The sequence below is a fragment of the Zonotrichia leucophrys genome, chromosome 15 (genome assembly GCF_028769735.1).
Source record: "Zonotrichia leucophrys gambelii isolate GWCS_2022_RI chromosome 15, RI_Zleu_2.0, whole genome shotgun sequence".
In the NCBI taxonomy this organism is placed as follows: Eukaryota; Metazoa; Chordata; class Aves; order Passeriformes; family Passerellidae; genus Zonotrichia; species Zonotrichia leucophrys.
Window position 1 is genome coordinate 10,669,617 of NC_088185.1, and position 17,745 is coordinate 10,687,361.

A 17,745-nucleotide genomic window follows, 5' to 3' on the forward strand; every position below is an offset into this window, starting at 1 on the left:
GGAGGATACGGTTCGTGTCCTTGGGGCCCTGGTAACTTTCTAATCAGTTACTACACTGACATGAAAATTTTTGCTGGATGTAGAAGCTGTGCCCAACCCTGATGCTTTGCTGACAGGCTGAAAACGAGAGAGCTGCTTTGTTGGAGATTTTCGCTGCTCTGCAGGTAGGACTGCTTTGTGTATTCCTATGTGCTGCTGAAAGCAGCAGGAAGACTCCGTATAAATGTTTTTGTCCTGCTGGGCACCTCCTGGCTTGCACCTTCCAACCTTCCCACTAGAGCTGTGCAGGCTCAGGCCGCCTGGCAGCAGACAGGCCGCTGACAATATCCATGACAATATTAGGCTCTTTCTTGGCACTGGCTTCCCTTTGTTTCTTCACTTTTCCTTCATAAAATTCACCTTTTTTAGTGGAAGACCTTGGTTTAGGATTCACCTGTCCTCCACTGTGTAAAAGAACAAGTAATTTTGGGCTGTCTTGTACCTTGGAGTCCTCAGAGCTGGGACAAACCATCCAGAAGTGCCTTCCCGGGCAGGTCACCTCCTCTCCCTCACTTTGGTCCATCTGTTACTTTGGTTTCTCAGAACTGTATAAATACCTTTATCAAGCTCTAAATACCTTTATCAAGCTCTCTGTTTCCATCCTGGAGTTTCTCAGTTCAGATTCTTTCCATCCTGAATCTGTTTCTCAGCTCAGATCCTTAGCCCTCTATACTCGTAAGTCAACAATTTGTTTCCCTCAAACTTCCTTCCTTCCCTTTCCGTCCTTCCTTCCTTTTCCGTCCCTCCTTGTCTGTTCTCCCTTCCTGCTGGGGCCGAGCATTCGCTACGAACCTCTCGCAGTCCCCGCGGCCGCCGTTTGGACGCGGCCCGCACCGCTCCGGGCAGCCGAGCCGCCCACGCCCGCAGAGCCGGGGGTCGCGGCGGGGCCGAGCAGCGCGGCCCGTTCGCCCCGGAGGAGCCCGAGGTGAGGAGGGGCCCGGCGGGCGGCTGTCGCTGCCCGCGGCCCCCCCGGCCCGGTTGGCGGAGCCGCGGCGCTCGGTGGGGCGGGGGCCGGGCCCTTCCGCCGGCCGCGCTTCCGGCCGGTCAGGTGACGGGGCCCGGCGGAGCGGCGGCTCGGCTCGGCTCGGGCGCTGCGGGGAGCCCGGACCCGCCGGTGAGCAGGGCCGGGCGGGGCGGGGGGCGGTGGGGGCAGCCGGGGCCGGGCTGCGGCTCCGAGGCCGGGCCGGAGCCGCCTGCGCCCGCTGCAGCCGAGCGGGGCGGGGACGCCGCGGGACCCCCGGCCTCGCCCGGTGCCTCTGGAGCCGCGGAGCCCCCGGCGGGCCCGGCGCGGGTTCCCCGAGCTCCGTTCCGCCGCCCAGCGCTGCCCGCCGGGGTTGGCACGGAAGCGCCGTTCCCGGGCCGCAGGTGCCCGGTGTGCGCTGTGCGGGGCCGGCCCCGCTGGCTTGGGGAATGTCGCGAGGTGTCAGCTGCTGGGGCATGACATTGGTTATATTTTGGGAATTGTTCCTATATTAATTCTCGCTTCTTCTTAAATCACGCCTGTTGTATATAATAACTGTTGTGTTTGATATTTTTACGTTTGCTGCTAACCTGGGTTAGCCAGGCACGTCTGTCTCGCACAGGAAAACCATGGGGCAGCGTTACCCAACTGGTTATCTTCTTTTTTTTTTTTCCTTTGGACTTTGTGAGGTAAGAGGATAAAATCTTTGTTGAAAGATTTTTCTTGGAGTCTATATTAAACCTTTATTAAACTGAATTAAAAAAAAAAGCAATTGCTTTAATCACTGGGGGTTTTTGCTGTTTGCATTTACAAGGTACGTGGACTCCTCGGTGTTCCTGAAACACCCGAGCTGGGCCCTGGCAGCACTGCCTGTAATTCTGTGCATTGCAGAATCCCAGTTAATGAAACCAGGCCAGGCAGGGCTGGGAGGCAAATGGCTGCTTTGGCAAGAGCAAGTGAGCACACGAATTCGTGTTTTGGGACCACTTTGTGGTGGTGCTAAGAAGCAGGTGCCCAATGCTGTACAGGTTACACGAAGGGGAAAGATGAACTCGAGAAATGTTTCCAAGGAGTTAAAGTGTAACGTGTTTGGGGGACAGAGAAGAGTAAAAAAGTACTGAGAGATAAATATGTATTTAATGATTAACAACAGGACAGTCATGTGTTAGTTAAAATATCTAAAATGACTGTCAAGAAGTCAGTGCACTTTCTTCTAGACACTGTCAGCAGTTTTCAGCTAAGATTACCTGGTTGTACTTGAAGCCCAGGCAATTGTAATATGTTAAGTATCAAGACTGTTAAACTTATGAGTGTGCATATTTTTATAAACTCTCAGTAGTAGTTTTAGATTTAAATTGAATTTCTAATGTGAATATTCCTTTTGTAAATATTTTTAAGTGTCAGAAAATGACACTATTACCTTAGGGATAAGAAAAATGCACTTACAAATCTTCTTTTTGATTTAAACTGCGAAAGGTTCAGGAACTAAATCAGAACTTGTTTCATAAACAAACTAGATGTGGATTATTTAAATTTCAGTAATCTTAGCTAAAATAAAATTCATTAGAAAAGAAATATGGAAAAGGGTCTTTCCTGTGGAATTGACATCCAACAGTGCTGCTCTTGTTATTTCATTGTTATGGCAAAGAGGAACAAACTTTGGGTTTTGTTAATAAACTAACCAGACTTCTATATCCTCACCAGAACTTTTTCTCACTGTTCATGAAAAAAATTAAATACTTGAGACATCCTAATGTCATGCTGTGAACATGTATGCCAGGACTGTTTTGTATAGGTGGAATTAGCTTCTAATTTATCCTCCCTCTTTGCCTTTCCCAGGTTAAATTAATGTTCACCTGCTGTTTCCAGCAGATTTTTTTTGTGTACTGTAACTTATGGTGAAAACTCCTCTAGGCTGTCCTGAAGAGTTTTTGCTGTGTTTTGAGGTCTGGGCAGTGAACTTTGGCAAATGCAGTCATTGGCTGAGTTCAGGAGTGTGATCTTTGACAGTACCACTCAGCTCGTGCTTTCCTGGTGAGCAGTAGATTTACAGATGAAGTTTTTCAAATATTAGAGGGAAATTTCTTTTTAACTGGCTGTTAGTGAGATCTGTACCCAGCACATGGACATTCCCAGGCCCCTGCACTTACTCTTGTCCTGGACCTCCTGTGCTCTCAGCTGTCACCACACAATTCCAGCTCCTCTTGGAGTTCCACCCTCTCAGGTACCTCCACTTCCATGGCTTCATGCTCCACCAGGTTTCTGTGTTTATTTTGGAAGCCTACTTGCAGATTAGTTCCTTGTTTCTTAACTGTTCATCTGCTGCCACTCTTGATTCTTGGAGGTAGTAAAGGTTTTTCAGAACAACCTGTTGGGATATAACATAGGGATTGTGGTTTGAAGGAAATAAAGAGCTAATCCAGATGGCTTTTATGAAACAAAGATACCATTTTCTTGTAAATATGTAGAGAGCAAAGAAATAAGAAAAAGACAAGATCTCTGAATGCCTGCAGTAAGGTATCAGCCGATTTTTATATCCTCTCCCTTGTTTTGTTTGTTGCTCATCATGCCCCCTGGGTTGATTTGGAGACCTGATCTGGAGGATAAGTTTGTAGCAAACCTTGACTGGCATCCCTCAATTGTGTTTTCTTAACCCCAGAAGTCATGTTCTATCCCACTGAACTCACAGTCTTCCTCCCAAACTCTAAAGCAAATTGAAAATAAGGTTGGTTTGGTCTGTTGTGATAGTTGTTGATTTTTTTTTAGTTTGTGATTTGCTTATGGTTTGTTGGTTTTTTTCCCCTGGAGAGTTTTGTCTCAGAGTTCAAGAAGTTTGAGTGACTGTTCAATTTTGAGCTCATTTTGTGCTCAGAACAAGTTCCATTTGCAGTTGAATTTGTACTTTAGGATTCAGAGTACACTCACAAGCTACACAATATGTGATTATCAAATGTAAATTTAGCCCCTGGAAGCTGTTCCACATTTGCCTCTTTGTATATGTGCAGATGTACAGAGCCCAGCAGCACCTGTTACAAACCAGTTTTGTTAAACTGGGATATTCCAGGGATAAAAGCAAGTGTTTGAGAAGGCTTTTATTATTTTTACTGTTGCATTTTGCTATGGTTTTGATATTTTACATTGGTTATGTCCTAACAGGTCACTGGGCCCCTTCAGCCAGTGAACAAATACTTAGGAGAGGATCCCCAGCAGAGATTAAGGAATGACCTGTTCTAGGCAAGGAGATTCAGTGCCTGTTGCATGATGTCATTTTAATCTTTCTTCTGTCTCAGCCATCTTTATTCCATAGCATTACTGATAGCTCTCTGGATTTCTTTGTCATCCTTCTTCATAACATTTTATTTATTTGTTGTAGTTACTGAAACTGAGGGATTTTTTCAGTAAGTTTTTGTGGAGATACAGATTTTATCTTTTTGACAAGTCTTCAGATTCATTGTTTTAATATACAGAATTTAATTTGGAAAAAGGAACTTTTTTTCCACATTGGTATTAGGGACTCGGAATTTATTTATTTATTTGCCTCTTGTCCACTTCTTTTCCTTGTGTTATATGTCAAGATGTTTCTTGTGACTGTTCCATAAAGGGATGCAGTATTTTTTACAGTGTGTTAACTCCTTGGTTTTAAGGAGGTATTCTCAATTTTTATATTAATATATGTAGGTCCAAGTTTATAAGTTTTCACTTCAACTACTGAGCAAGACAGGCTGAAGGTTCTGGTTGTAAGGATGTGTGAAAAATCCAAATGTCTTTGGCATACAGTTTGTAGGCTGGCAGCATTTCCATCTGCCCTGATCTAACATGGATTTTAATTTTGTACAAGGAACTGGGTGTAAATGGAGTCGTGGTGTGAAATGCTCAGAGTCAGCACTACTGAAAGCAGCCTATGGTGAAGTGCAGCATCTGTGAATACAAATCTGCCCTTCTGGGACACTGTGCAAAATGATGTAACGGAGTGAAAAAGCTCTGCAGAGATAGATTTCACCTGCTGTAACTGAGGCTTTGCTGCAATACTTCACAAGGTCTGGGTGTGACGCTTTCCTGGCTGGGCAGTGGGATTGTGTTGTAGGAAAAAAGCTGTTGGCAATAACAGCTGGAGATCCTCGGGCTTTAGTTTGCTGCCCTGCACCTGAGCTGCAGCTCTGCTACAAAGAGGCAACACTAAGGAAAGCCTTTAGTGCTTGGGGGGTAAGTTGGAAAAGAAATTACCTTCTGAAAAATTCAGGTTGCCCTTTGAAAATGCTTCAATGTTTGTACATTTGCAAAAAGTTCAGATAATCTGAATCACCTGTTTGTTTCTCACAGCTTTATCTAAGTATTCCTGTTCCTGCAACTTCAACATGCATGGATGTTAGAGTTTGATGAAAAGCATAGTGAAACATTTTAAACATTTGTATTTTAGTGAATTAATTTCTGTAGCTACTGAAACTCTCTTAGTTCTTGCATTACAAATCTTGCACTGGTAAAAGTATTTCTAGAAGTGCAAATGCCTTGTGCTGAGTCTCAAATTTTTAGGTACTGTGGAATTTATATATCAAGGAATTACACTGTAGAGGTTGTTGCTACTGAAATAAAATAAATGCTGTTCTTTGGTAAATATGATTATGTTAATGAGAGACAAAAGCATGGAAGAAAAATTCAAGCACATTAAGGTAAAATTTTCAACACTTCTGCATTACTACCTTACTACTAGATTAGAAATGTTTAATAGTTTGAAAATACTAGAAATGTTTGATAGTCATTTCAGTACTGCTGTGATAGCACCTATAATACTGCTCAGGAGAGAATTCAAGTTCTAAGCCACCTTTGCTTGCCATTATTGTCATTAATATTCCAAACTAATGAACATAGAACTTAAAACTCTGCATTGTCAGTCTGTTCAAACTGTGAATTACTTCATGATTAAATTCTGCTTCTGACTGCACTCTCAGTTATAAGTTGTGTTGAATTTTGGAAGAGCATGGGGAGCTCATTCTCCTTACAGCAAATGGCATTCATGCTGTGGATGCTTATCAGTGACAGTAAAATACAGGTCATACTATGGGACTGTAAAGTAGCTTAGTCTCTAAAAAAAGATCCCTCTTGGCTGCGTTAAACTAAAACCATCAACAACAGGATTCAAGAGCTTCTTAGATAAGTCACTACCAGTTTGGAACGGGGCCAGAATGCAATGTTCATAATGCCAATAATTGTTTAGGTTTGTTTGGTTTTTCCCTTTCTCACAGCTAGGATTCCAAGAGGAAAATTTTCTCGACTTTGTTTGGGCAGTCCTTGAGGATGGCAAGCAAAGGACCCACAGCTTCTGCATCAACAAAGAGCTCCAGTACTGGAGGGACCAGTGGCAGCAGCAGCAGTAATGGTTCTGGGGACAGCACTAATCAGGACAACACCTTTGAATGCAACATCTGTTTGGACACTGCCAAGGATGCAGTCATCAGCTTGTGTGGGCACCTCTTTTGGTAAGTGCTGCAGCCCCACACAGCAGCCAGAACACCATTGTCTGATCCCATAAAAACCTGGGGTGTTTGTCATTCTAGAGGAGGGACTGTGGGTTTGGTTTAGGAGGAGCTTGGGTTTGCTCCTCAGCTGCTTTTCTTTGCTTGTATTCCAGGGAGTGGGTTTCCTGTGTCCTAAACTCCCTGTACTGCTGGGTTATTGTGTAAAAGCAAACAAACAAGCAGCCCCACAGACAGTTCAGTGCTCATTGATACTGTTTGCTTATGTATGTTATTTTATTTGTGCTGTCTGGCCCAGCACAGGTATGTCCTTTAGACCTAAATTCCTTTCTGACCCCTGCCTACCTAAATCTGGATATGCATCTGGGTTCTGCAGGCTAAATTGTAGTTTCTCCTCCAGGCTTGCTCTTTTTTCCTTTGAAACCATAAAAAAAAAAATAGGCAATAAGCTTTTACATATGGGCAATTTCTCTTTTCCCATGATATTACACTCATGTTAGGAAATTTTTAGTTCTTTAATTAGACTTGGAAATAATGCACAGCACAGATATATGTGCAGAATTGCTGATGTGGGTAACTTGGTTTGAATATACCCCTTCTTGAATGTGAAGAAGTTAAGGATTGACATGGCCAAATGTGGGTGGGTTGGAGTTTATTTTACACATTGGGCTAAATCTTTAATTAAAAGAAGCCTGAAAGTGTTTTTCTCCTATGTAAATATACATAACATCTGAAAATCCAGGATTTTATTTGGGGAGATGGAAAATCACTGGCTTAGGGCTTGTTAAGATAAAATAACATTAAATTATTGCACAAAAGGATTTGGAGTAATGGAACCTTAAAAGTACCAGGTGTCTTGTCTGAATGGTGTTATTGAGACCATTTTGAAAGCAGATGGCTGTTTAGCAGTTTTATCTTGTAGCTTGTTTGTCTTTGACCTTTTTTTTAATTTGCCATAGCATTTTAATCTGTTTAATGGGAATTTCTCTGCCCTGAGCAACTGAGTCTGATCTCAATAGCTGACCCTGCTCTGAGCATCAGGTTGGACTAGAGGCTACCTGAGGTACCATCCAGCCTTAGTTATTCCATGATTCTGTGCATGTGGCTGATGTTTCAGCTCAATTTCTAAGATCCTAAATTCTCATTACTGACATCTTGCTCATTTGCATCTTGGCTCTGGGATAGTTTTTCATGGTATCAGAAGAGAAAATTTGTACAATAAACCCTAAGATTAATGCAGCTCTGTCTGGGCCTTTGGTATGGATGAGAACCCAGGGGTGGGAGATGCACAGAACCACATTAGGAATTTAGATTGCATAACCTGAAAAAAACCCAGTGGAGATCAGTCTTGGGCTGTGTTTGCAAAAATGGTTTTGATGGGAGGCTGCAGAACTGGCCATGCTGGATTCCAGGGTTCTGTTGTCACCAAGCTGCACTATCCCTGTACACTGCACATTTGTCATATAGACTTCAGTAACTAATTCTATTTTCCTCCCTTTTTCTGCTCTGTGAACAAATTGTCCTGGGAATGCTCACAGTTGGCCTTGTTTACACCAGGTAAGACAGGTTTTCTTTTACTTTGTCTTTCATCAGCTCCAGTTGCTCAATAAAGCCCTTGGTTCTCTGGAGTATCCCCCTCTTTTCAAATGTGCTTTTCTCTCCAGGGCAGTCACAACCTGCTCATGCAGCTTAATGTGCAACAGCTGCCAATCTGCTCTTTGAGCAACAAGAAAACTTAGATTCTGTTCCACTTGTCTCCACTTTGAGTTTCTTAAGCCCTGCATAATTGCAGTTTTGGTACAATTACTGTTGGAGCTTGCAGGGTTTAGTTTGCAGGTTTAAGTGCTGAGTGTACTTGTCTTTGCATACATAGTGTTTGACATTGTGGTGCCATTATAGAGAAGGTGGATGACAGGAAGGCCATCTGTGCTAGCCCTTGGCCTTTGCAGGACTGCTCACACTCTTTATTTCTTATTTTACTCCAGTGCAGATCTGAATGTGTCCACATCAGCAAGTTGTTCCCACTAGAACAGCCAAAGTGCCAACTCCACTTTGGGGAGCACTTGGCACTTACTAAAATGTTTTGCTCCAGAACTTTGTGACAAATTGCTAAAGTCTTTCTGCCTGGCTGCAAATGAGGTTTGCATAGTTATTTTTGTGGTATTTTAGTAGTTTTCTTATAATTTCCTTTCTTTTAGTGGCTAGAGACCAGGCCAAACAGACAAGTGTGTCCTGTATGCAAAGCAGGAATCAGTCGAGATAAAGTTATTCCTCTCTATGGAAGAGGTAGCACTGGGCAGCAGGACCCCAGGTAAGAAACCTCAATGCAACTATTTTCATTTGAAAATTAAAGATGAAACTTTAGTTTAGGGTCTTAAGGTTAAAATGTAAAGTGCTGAATTCACAATTTTAAATACTTTGTCAAAAGACATAGATCTGATATTTCTGCCAAATATTTCTGGCTTTTTCAGGGCCTGGATTTGTTCACATTTCTTGTTCTACTGGCAATTCATTTTAATTTGAATCAAGTGTTAATTATCAGTTACAAGTGGCAGGTTGCAATGATTGTTGTCTGACCAGAGAAGCTTATATTAAATATTCACATCCTCAGTTTTTAGCCTTTGCAATGGGTAATTGTTATTCAGAAGTGCAGCTTTATGTGCTGCTGAAGGTCCAGAGCTGCTGCTGGCTCTCTCACACACTGCTCCAGCCCTGCTGGATGGCCCCAGGACACTGTCAGGAGATTGTTTTTTATGGTGGTTCTGATTATTAGCCAGCCTGGTGCAGATATTGTTGTCACATGTCCTTGCACTTGAGCTAATTTCACAACTTCCTGCAGAGAGAAAACTCCACCACGACCCCAAGGACAGAGACCTGAACCAGAGAACAGAGGGGTGAGTGATCAAATGAGCCTGAGTGGTTTAGTTGTTATTGCTAGTGCTATTTATTCATCCTGAAGGACATAATGTGTGAGAGGAGCTGCATGAGGATCCTGCAGCTTACACATCCTGCTCTTCTCAACAACTGCAGCTGGCTGTTCATGAATCATTGATAGCTGTGCTGTGGCAGAGCTCCATTCCTGTGGCACCTTCAGCATCCCAGAGAACAGCCCAACTTGGATCATGCTTCATGAACACAGCCCAGTGTGCTACCACTGGAAAAGCTTTTCATACTTATTGTTCTCCACATTTCAATACATGCAACACTTTGCTTTGCTTTGAAAATTCTTTGTGCAAGTGTATTTCTGTCAAAACTTACGTGTCATTAATTAATCCACATATTAATTTAGATTTTTGACACTGACACCTGGTTCTCTCATTTCAATGGGATGTTACTGTACCATGGCATTAGAAGCAAGAGTTGGATACATGATTTGAAGAGGGATCTGTGGTTTTGTTGAGGAGATTACATAGGGTGAATGTAAACAGAAGCTGGCACAGATGGAGCAGACGTGGGAGTAGGTGGTAGGACAGACCACAGTGTGCTCCAGCACTGCATGACCTGATGAAACAATGGCACATTTCCATGTAACTCAGCCTGGGCTCCTTGGAGAGGATTGTCTCCCTCATGCTTCAAGCAAACAACTCTGCAGGGTGTGATTAAGGTGCATTTCTGTATTGAATGTACTGGGAGCTCAGCTGTTCTCTTTCACTAGGGCATTGCTGCCTTATTAAATCAGCTCCTGCACCTTACCTGAACCTTTCAGCTGGTGCTGCTGTAAGTCAGAGGGATGGGGTATGAAGGCAGGGCAGTAGTGATGCTGTTCTATTCAGATCCTGTACCTGCCACAGAGAGCTTTGCTGTCCCTCAGAATTAGTGGCAAAATGCTTGAGAAGAGTATGGTCAAAAGACCAACTCCTGAAATCAAGGCTCAACCAAGAAACTTTTATTATAGGAGTAAAATCATCTTTGTCCTCCCATTGTTGGTGGTGATAAACCAGAGGGTCTTTCAGAACTGGTATCACTGCTTTAATCCTGAGGAGAGAGGACAGAATGCTGGATTCCAGAACTGTGGGCTCTCCACAGTGTTAGGCATGACACAAGCCCCTAGGTTCACACACAGTCAGTTCTCAAACAGCACACAGCTTCTGCAGAGCAAGATTCATCTCAATTCAGGACACTTACCTTATGACTTGATGTGGTGTTTTAGTCTGGATCTCACGGGGTTAGTGTTACTGCATTGTAACTTCCTTTTTTCCTCCTTTCCTTATGTCTTGCATTCCTGCCCCAGGTGATTTTTCCACCTTAATTTGAGTCCCCATGGTAATTTTTTTGTAGTTTTCCTATGCATCCCACTGGCAATTTATCATTCCAGCGAGTGTGTAACTGATGCACATGTATCACAAAAAGCAATTTAGGTTATTTTCTTAAGTACCTTTCCTATATGGCTAACAGCTGTTAACACATGATACATTGTTAAGACATTCTAAATAGAATTCCTTCTGTTGATTTTGATACATTGGCAGATACCTGCTACTTTAAGTTGAGAAAGGTTACAGTTGAGAAACACTGTCCTAATTTGTGGCCTTCAAACAAGAGCTGCAGTTGCTAGTTTTCATTTTCTCAAACCTTTGGTTTGAGAAACCTTGGTGAATTTGCTGCTGTCTGAAACATTTTAAACCCAGGAAAGCTAAGGAGACATCTACAAAAGTGTGTCAGACTGAAAGGTGACAGACAGCTTGGCTTTCCTTTAGCTGTGGGAAAGCCAGTGAGAGGGAATATCTGCACAAAATACCCTGATATAGGCTCTAAGTGATTGGTACCTGTTTTGTCTTCTGTTCTTTGTTCTCTGCAGGGATTCCAGGGCTTTGGGTTTGGTGATGGTGGCTTCCAGATGTCCTTTGGAATTGGGGCGTTTCCCTTTGGTATATTTGCAACAGCCTTCAACATAAACGACGGGCGACCTCCTCCAGGTACCACGGATCCTCCTCCTGTCCCATCACTGACAGTTCACAAACTCTTAAATAACCTGCTCAATGGCAAAATATTCTGAACAGTAACCAGTGTTGTCAATAGAAACACAAAATGAGGGTAAAAACACTCTGTAGAGAGCATGGTCTGTGGCTGGTATGTTTTGTACACAGACTCATAAAAGAAGCAAGTTTGTAATTTCCATATAATTTGCCGAAGGCCCTCTTGGGAGACCAGTGACTGCAGAGGAACAGTGGCACTGGAGACTATTCTCCTCTATTCAGATGTCTCCTCTGGTACACCAGCAGACTTCTCCTGAAAAATGAGACAAATTGGACTAGACTTTCTAATAATAATAAAAAGGAGTCACTAGGGGTGTATGAAGGAGACCCAGATTTTAAAAACAGCAGGAAAGGACCATTTCCTGAAAGATGAGAAGGAAAAATTTAAATTGGTGCTCTGTACCACAAAATTATGAATGCAAGGATTGTTCATTTTTCAGAAATTTATCTCTGAGACAGTCATCTGTATTCTACAAGAAGTAACTTTCCAGTAAAATTACTTCACGTTTTTGATTAACAAAAACCAGCTGGGTTACTCCCAAGGGGTGACCTTGCTCTCTAACAATGAAGTAATCCCTAGAGAACCTCTTCCCCATCCTCAGTGTAGACAAACTGAATCTGTTTTGGACAAGAACACCTACTGGCCAGGGTTTTCTGAACTTACTTTGTGGAAGGTTATGCCTGGCAAATCGTCCACCATGTCATATGGCACAGGAATTATGAGGAACAAACTCATTCTTCACATCACACCAGCATTGCCATGGTCCTGTGCTGTCCTTGGGTCAAATTACCTTCCCTATTAACTATAGTTCAGTGTCCCCTGAAAATCTGCTGGGGGTGGGACTGAACTAAGGAGTCCTGCTTTGAAATACTTGTCTTCCTTCTGATCTGCCCATGCAGCCAGCCAGGCTGAGGGTGGGAAGTAGCAACTTTCTCACCAAGCAGATTCATTCTTTGCATATTTTTGCAATGTATGAATCTACTATATTCAGAATACACACAATCCCAGAGAAAAGGAAGGAGCTGAACTGTTGTTTGTTTTTTTTACTTCCTGTTTTCCAGCTGTTCCAGGGACTCCTCAATATGTGGATGAGCAGTTCCTTTCCCGCCTCTTCCTGTTTGTGGCACTGGTGATAATGTTCTGGCTGTTGATTGCATAAGTCTTTTCCATTATTCTATATATTCATGACCAACAAGGCCACTGAAACAGTTACAAACTGCATCCCCATCCCATTTTAAACCTCTTGGTGTCTGGTTCCATAGCTACCTATGGGCTTCAGGAATTGGTGGTACCACAGCACAATGAGGAATCTCACATTTTGCACCAGAGTTGGTAATTAAAACATTGGTTGAAAAGTGTATTTCAGCTCAGATATCTTGTACAACAGGTTCCTGCCACAAACCATGGGCCTAGCGTTGAGCTGCACTCTGAAAGGGAGTGCTGCTTTGAAATCCTGTGCCAATCAGTGACACCAGGCCTGTGGGATACACAGCTATCCCAACAGACTGGGCAGGTAAGGAAGCTTCTCCAGTGTGACCAGTATCTCCTGCTTTGCAACCACGATGGATCTGCCAGAGCTGCAGATGTTGTTTAATGTCTCCACCAACATCTGACCTTCTCCAGGAAATCGTCCCCAGCTCTGCTGGGACTCTCTGGGGCACAGCACGTGATGCAGGCAGAGCCAGCTCTGGAGACTGGTTCCGGTTTCTTTTCCGTCTGTTATTTCCCAGCGTGATGGAAAACCCTTCCTGATGGTTCTCATGGCTGTTAGAAGAAGGGATACAAATTTATGCTGCAATTTTTTAAAGCCTGAGCATGCTGGAGCCAGCCACTGGAAGATTCTCTGGCTGTGGAGCCAGGTGGGGCTGCTGGAGGCAGCCCAGTTCCTCACTGACAAACAGTGTTGTTTGTGTTCCCCGGCTCTGTGCAGCACCTGGGCTGCACTCCTGGATAATCCCCTCCCAACCTCGTCACTGTAGCCACATTTATCTTCCTCAAGGCTTTGAGACTTTCTACACAAGGTCATGTACTCCAGATAAAATCCTATTACAGACCTGAGATCAGCTTGTCTGGGGAGAGGAGCAAAAGGCATCTTTACGTGAGTTTTGAGGTAAAACTTGTCATTCTGTAAAATGACACAGGAGGAGCGCTGAGATCCTGCCTTTGCCAGCACATGCTCAGTAGGGAACGTTTGGAGACCTCTCTGCAGGTGCACACAGACCCTCCCATGCCACAGCAGGACAGCTACAGCACCACAGTCTCTGCAGCTAAAATCTACCAAAGATTTTAATTTGAAGTGCTGGAGGAGACCACAACCATTAATGTGCTGAGGGGATATTGCAGAAGGTGAGCAATCTGCAGTCGCTTTGGAATCCTGTTGGGTATTCAGCTTTAAAGAGTACTCCTGATGTATTTGTGTAGATTCCTTCAAAACAGGTATGAGAGATTCCCTAGCAAGATGAACAGTTCATATTTCTCTGACTAGGCAATTCCATTTTTTTTTCTCTTACTGTTTTTAGATTTTTTTGATTCCGGTCGCTCGTAGCCATGATGATTTCCTGCAAGATGAATGTTGTGACTTCCCTGGCAGTAGACAGAAAAACTGAAAGCAAATCAATTAATAGAAACTTTGTTTCAGTAGCTTGGGATTTTTAGTGTATGGCAGAGTTTCCTGGGCAGGACACCTTTAATTAATTGTTATAGAAGTTTATTTATGTAATTATAAACTGTTTCCTTTTAGTGTCAAGACAGAGTATGACTGAAGTTTAACTTGCCTACCTCCAAAATTCCATCTGGCAAGTAGAATGTTGCAAAGCTTCTGCAGTGTTTTGTCACGTCAGATTTACACCTGACTCAATAATCTGACAGAATATATTGCTCAACTATTTATAGTTGAGGTGGTGCTTCAGCTTTTGCTGTGCGACACTTGTGAGTAGCTGAACTTTGGCAAAGGGTTCTTCTCAATGTGTAACTTGGTAACTGGGGCCCTTCCCAGGAGCACGGACTGTTTTGTTTGGTTGTCCTACAATGTCGCAGCTTTGGGTTCCTCTCCTGCGCAGTCAGCACCACCTGCTGATGGGAAGGGAAGGTTCATGTGACGGTAAGGGATGGATTCCTTCTCCTTTTGGACGGAGAAACTCGATGCTGAAAGGTTATGCAGGGAGGAGAAAGGTAGCTCTTTGAAGCCTTTATCCCATAAAGAGGATAGAGAAGTGACTGCAATAGATTCAAGAGGTACTGAAATACATTTAATTAATACATTTTAAAAACCAGAATTTTAATGGATCGGGGGTGGGGATTTCCATCTAGGAGTGAGAAAGATAATGGATTTATCCATTATCTAGGAGTGAGAGAGATAATGGAGAAGGCTGCAGAAGCATGACTGAGAGCTCTTATTTTCCGGCAATTCAAGGATGAAATAGTCTAAAAGTGTTAACGCTTGGTTCCCCCTTTCCCTGGTGTGCTTTTGTATGTACCCCTTCCCGTAACCCGACCGCACACGGCCCGGACGGCTCGGTTAGTGCGTTACCGTTCCTCCTCACTAATTTTCACTGTTGTGAAAGTGATTTAGAATTAAAAAATGGTTTTACATTGAGCGGAGTGCGCCGCCGTTCCTTTGCGCTGCCTGGGGCCGGGAGCGGGAGCGGCGGGGCCCGCCCGGAGTCGCGGCACGTGCGGGGCGGGGCTGCGGGCGGGAGGCGCCGCCATTGGTCGGCGGCGCGGAAAGGGCGGGGCGGGTGCGGCGGGGCCGCGCGGGGATTGGCCGGTGAGCAAGGCGGGCGACGCCGATTGGCCCGGGGCAGGGGCGGGGCGGGCAGTGCGGAGGGACGGGCCCAGGTGCGGCAGCCGCCGCTGGCGTCGGGCGGGCGCGGGCGGCGGGCGCGGGATGGAGGCGCTGCCAGGTGAGCTCGGGCCGGGCCGGGCCGGGCCGGCCGCGCCTCCGCGGGAGGAGCCGCCCTCCAACACCTGGGGCGGGCGCGCGTACGCGAGGCCGCAGCTCTCGCCGTTCTGCGGCCGCTGGAGCTTCGGCGTCGTCGCGGGGCGGCCCATGCGGGGATGGACGGGGCCGCTGCCTCCTGAGCCCGCGGCCCGGCCGCACGTCAGCCCCTGGCCGGGGAGCGCTCTGGGGCCGGCCCGCCGCTCCCTCCAGCGGCTGGCACCGCGCGGCCCGGGGGCTCCCGGCGGGGCTCCGCAGCCCCGGTGCGGTGGGAGCCGCGGGACGGCCACGGGAGATGCGGCCGCAGCCGGCACCGGGTCCTGCAGCGCGGGGGCTGCCGGTGCCACTCACCCCCTCCGTGCTGCCCCCCGAGATCCCCCGGTGCCCCCGGGTTCGGCCGCTGCTCCTCGCTGTGTCTGTGCCACATTCCTCCCGGCCTGGGGAACTCGGCAGACCTGTTCCATGGATTATGTCCCTCCGCGTTTCCTTCGCGCTGTTTCCTGCTCTGTTTTGTTCATTTCCGTCGTTTCTCCTGCATACTGAAGCAATTTCTGTTGGATTGAGGACTGTTCGTTTCCGTTTGTGAGCTCATCAGCCTTGCGGGGCACACTTAAACAGACGCAGCACTACAGCTGAGAGTAGCTGGAGTTTCTTCTTCGTGGAGTTCCGAAGCTGATGGGTCAGATTCTGTAAGATGGTCAGGGAGGAATTTGTTGCTTGTAGTCAGCTGTGGTGTAGTCACTAATCTTTATATTTGTTTAATCTGTGGTGTAGTCATTAATCTTTACACTTATTTAATAGAATCCACAGACAGTTTTGACACGGGTGTGTTGTTCTGGTGACACTGAATGGGAGGGGATGGAGCTGCAGAATGTTTGGTTTGCAGGTAGTTTTGGCCTGCAGCTATTTCAGAAGTTCAGCTGACTTCCAGGCTTGCCCTGCTTGGAGAGGAGAGCATTGGCTGCCTGTGCATGGAGGCACACGGAGCTTTGCCTTTTATTCCCAGTGTGCTGAAAAGCCTTTTCCTTTATAGGACAACACAGGTAGGGTGAGGTTTCTCCAAGGTTCTCCCAGCCTTTACTTTGCTGTGCAGGTCTGAGCTCAGGTGGAGTTCTTGGTGTTGTGGATTAACAGGAGGGCACAGGGGCAGGTGATCCAGGTGTGGAGCTGGTGCACACTTGGGAACTGAAGTAGCAACCTACACCACTTGTCACATTTGAAGGAACCCTTTGAGCCTTACATCTTTATGGAGACCTTCCTGGATACTGCTGGTGATAGTGGTGCTTGTAGCTGAGCAGCAAATGTTTTTTTCCCTGAAATAGCTATTCATGTAAAAAGTGCAAGATCTTCACCTTGGTTAATTTTAAACATTGTTGTTGACCTACCCAGTGGGGTAAAGGTGCATGGAAGGTTGATGGCTTCTGTTTTGTGTAGCTTCAAGGAACTTAGCAGTGGTATGAACTTGCCTAAGCAACTTGCCTAACCACGTTGTAGCACTCTTTGGAAGAGGGAAGTCCGTGGTTTGTGGTTTTCCTTGTCTAAGTGTGCCTTTTCCTTTAATGCAGCCTTGCTGCAAGCAAACTGTTGGTAGCAGGAAGAAACAGATTTGGGATCTGCTCAGCTCTGTGACACATTTCTTGTGCCATCCTGTGCTGAACTAAGATTCTTGACTCTTTAATATGCCTGCACTGCCTTTGGGTTTTTGGATAGCATTTATCTGTGTGCCAAATGCTCTTTGTGCACAAGCTTTCATTCTGTTTTCCTTGCTTGCTTGCATCTAAGTAAACCAGCTCTCTCTGGGGCTTTCTGGGGCAGTTCTAGCAAAAACTATTCTAGCTCTGTTATAACTGTTTTAAGTATTTTCTGGAAGGGCAATAGGCCAGTGGCATCACTCCCCCTTCCTAAGTCTGAGGGTAGCCCAGTGCTGGCTGTACAGTCTCCATGGGATTATTCATTCAAGAGTGTAATTCCTTCCTGGTAGTCTAGTTGTTCTCTACTGAATGAAGTTTGCCTTTCCTTTCTTTCAGTTCTGGGAAATCCAGTTAATTATACAAATGAGAGCAAACGTTATGTGCTGAGTCAGTGCTGTGGGGGAAGCAGTAGTGTGGCTTCCTGGCCTAGCATGGTTCTCTGTTGAAATTGTTGTACTAGGTCAGTGTTGCCTTCCTGAAATCTCTGCTCTGACAGAGCTGTAACTGAACTGTTTTATGTAAAAAGTCATATTTTTTTCTTGTGCAGAATGTGAAGAAGCAGATGTCATGTCTGAAGGAAAAAAAATATACAAGATATTAGAGTTTGATTTGGGAGTTCCCACTCTGGGGTTATAGACTGCCTGCAGCTTTCCATGTGGAAAGGCTTTTCTG

General features: G+C 45.2%; 3 protein-coding genes across 11 annotated transcripts in view; 2 read left to right on the top strand and 1 right to left on the bottom strand.

Moving 5' to 3' along the window:
- Positions 1-42: 42 nt before the first annotated feature.
- On the top strand, positions 43-15,040 carry RNF185 (ring finger protein 185). 6 transcript variants are annotated; one of them, XM_064726567.1, is made up of 7 exons: positions 43-164; positions 6,241-6,474; positions 8,010-8,028; positions 8,670-8,782; positions 9,311-9,365; positions 11,267-11,384; positions 12,507-15,040. In XM_064726567.1, exons 2-7 carry the CDS (start codon positions 6,293-6,295, stop codon positions 12,602-12,604), a joined length of 585 nt encoding a protein of 194 aa, XP_064582637.1. In that variant the 5' UTR covers positions 43-164; positions 6,241-6,292; the 3' UTR covers positions 12,605-15,040. The 6 variants fall into 6 exon arrangements, with proteins under 6 accessions (XP_064582637.1, XP_064582636.1, XP_064582640.1 ...); XM_064726566.1 differs by lacking the exon at positions 43-164 and adding an exon at positions 771-964; XM_064726570.1 differs by lacking the exon at positions 43-164 and adding an exon at positions 821-964 and having other exon boundaries at positions 6,245-6,474.
- LOC135454773 (sterile alpha motif domain-containing protein 1-like) lies at positions 824-3,240 on the bottom strand. Its single transcript, XM_064727234.1, has 2 exons — positions 3,229-3,240; positions 824-1,441 (listed from the first exon to the last, which is right to left on the bottom strand). Exons 1-2 carry the CDS (start codon positions 3,238-3,240, stop codon positions 824-826), a joined length of 630 nt encoding a protein of 209 aa, XP_064583304.1.
- The window catches only part of LIMK2 (LIM domain kinase 2), a 32,283-nt gene continuing 28,202 nt past the window's right edge, over positions 13,665-17,745 (top strand). For 2 of the 4 annotated variants that reach the window (XM_064726555.1, XM_064726556.1), the window contains exon 1: positions 15,284-15,347. In XM_064726555.1, the coding sequence (XP_064582625.1) occupies positions 15,332-15,347 (16 nt within the window). In that variant the 5' untranslated portion in view covers positions 15,284-15,331. Of the gene's footprint in view, positions 13,792-15,283; positions 15,348-15,746; positions 16,072-17,745 lie in introns of those variants that run through there. The other 2 variants (XM_064726561.1, XM_064726560.1) reach the window with 2 other exon arrangements.

Bases quoted from the DNA above. Each gene is read 5' to 3' on its own strand.
- RNF185 (XM_064726567.1), top strand. From the start codon at position 6,293: ATGGCAAGCAAAGGACCCACAGCTTCTGCATCAACAAAGAGCTCCAGT. The intron at 9,366-11,266 runs GTGAGTGATCAA...TGTTCTCTGCAG, and splicing joins CTGAACCAGAGAACAGAGGG to GGATTCCAGGGCTTTGGGTT. The intron at 11,385-12,506 runs GTACCACGGATC...CCTGTTTTCCAG, and splicing joins CGACGGGCGACCTCCTCCAG to CTGTTCCAGGGACTCCTCAA.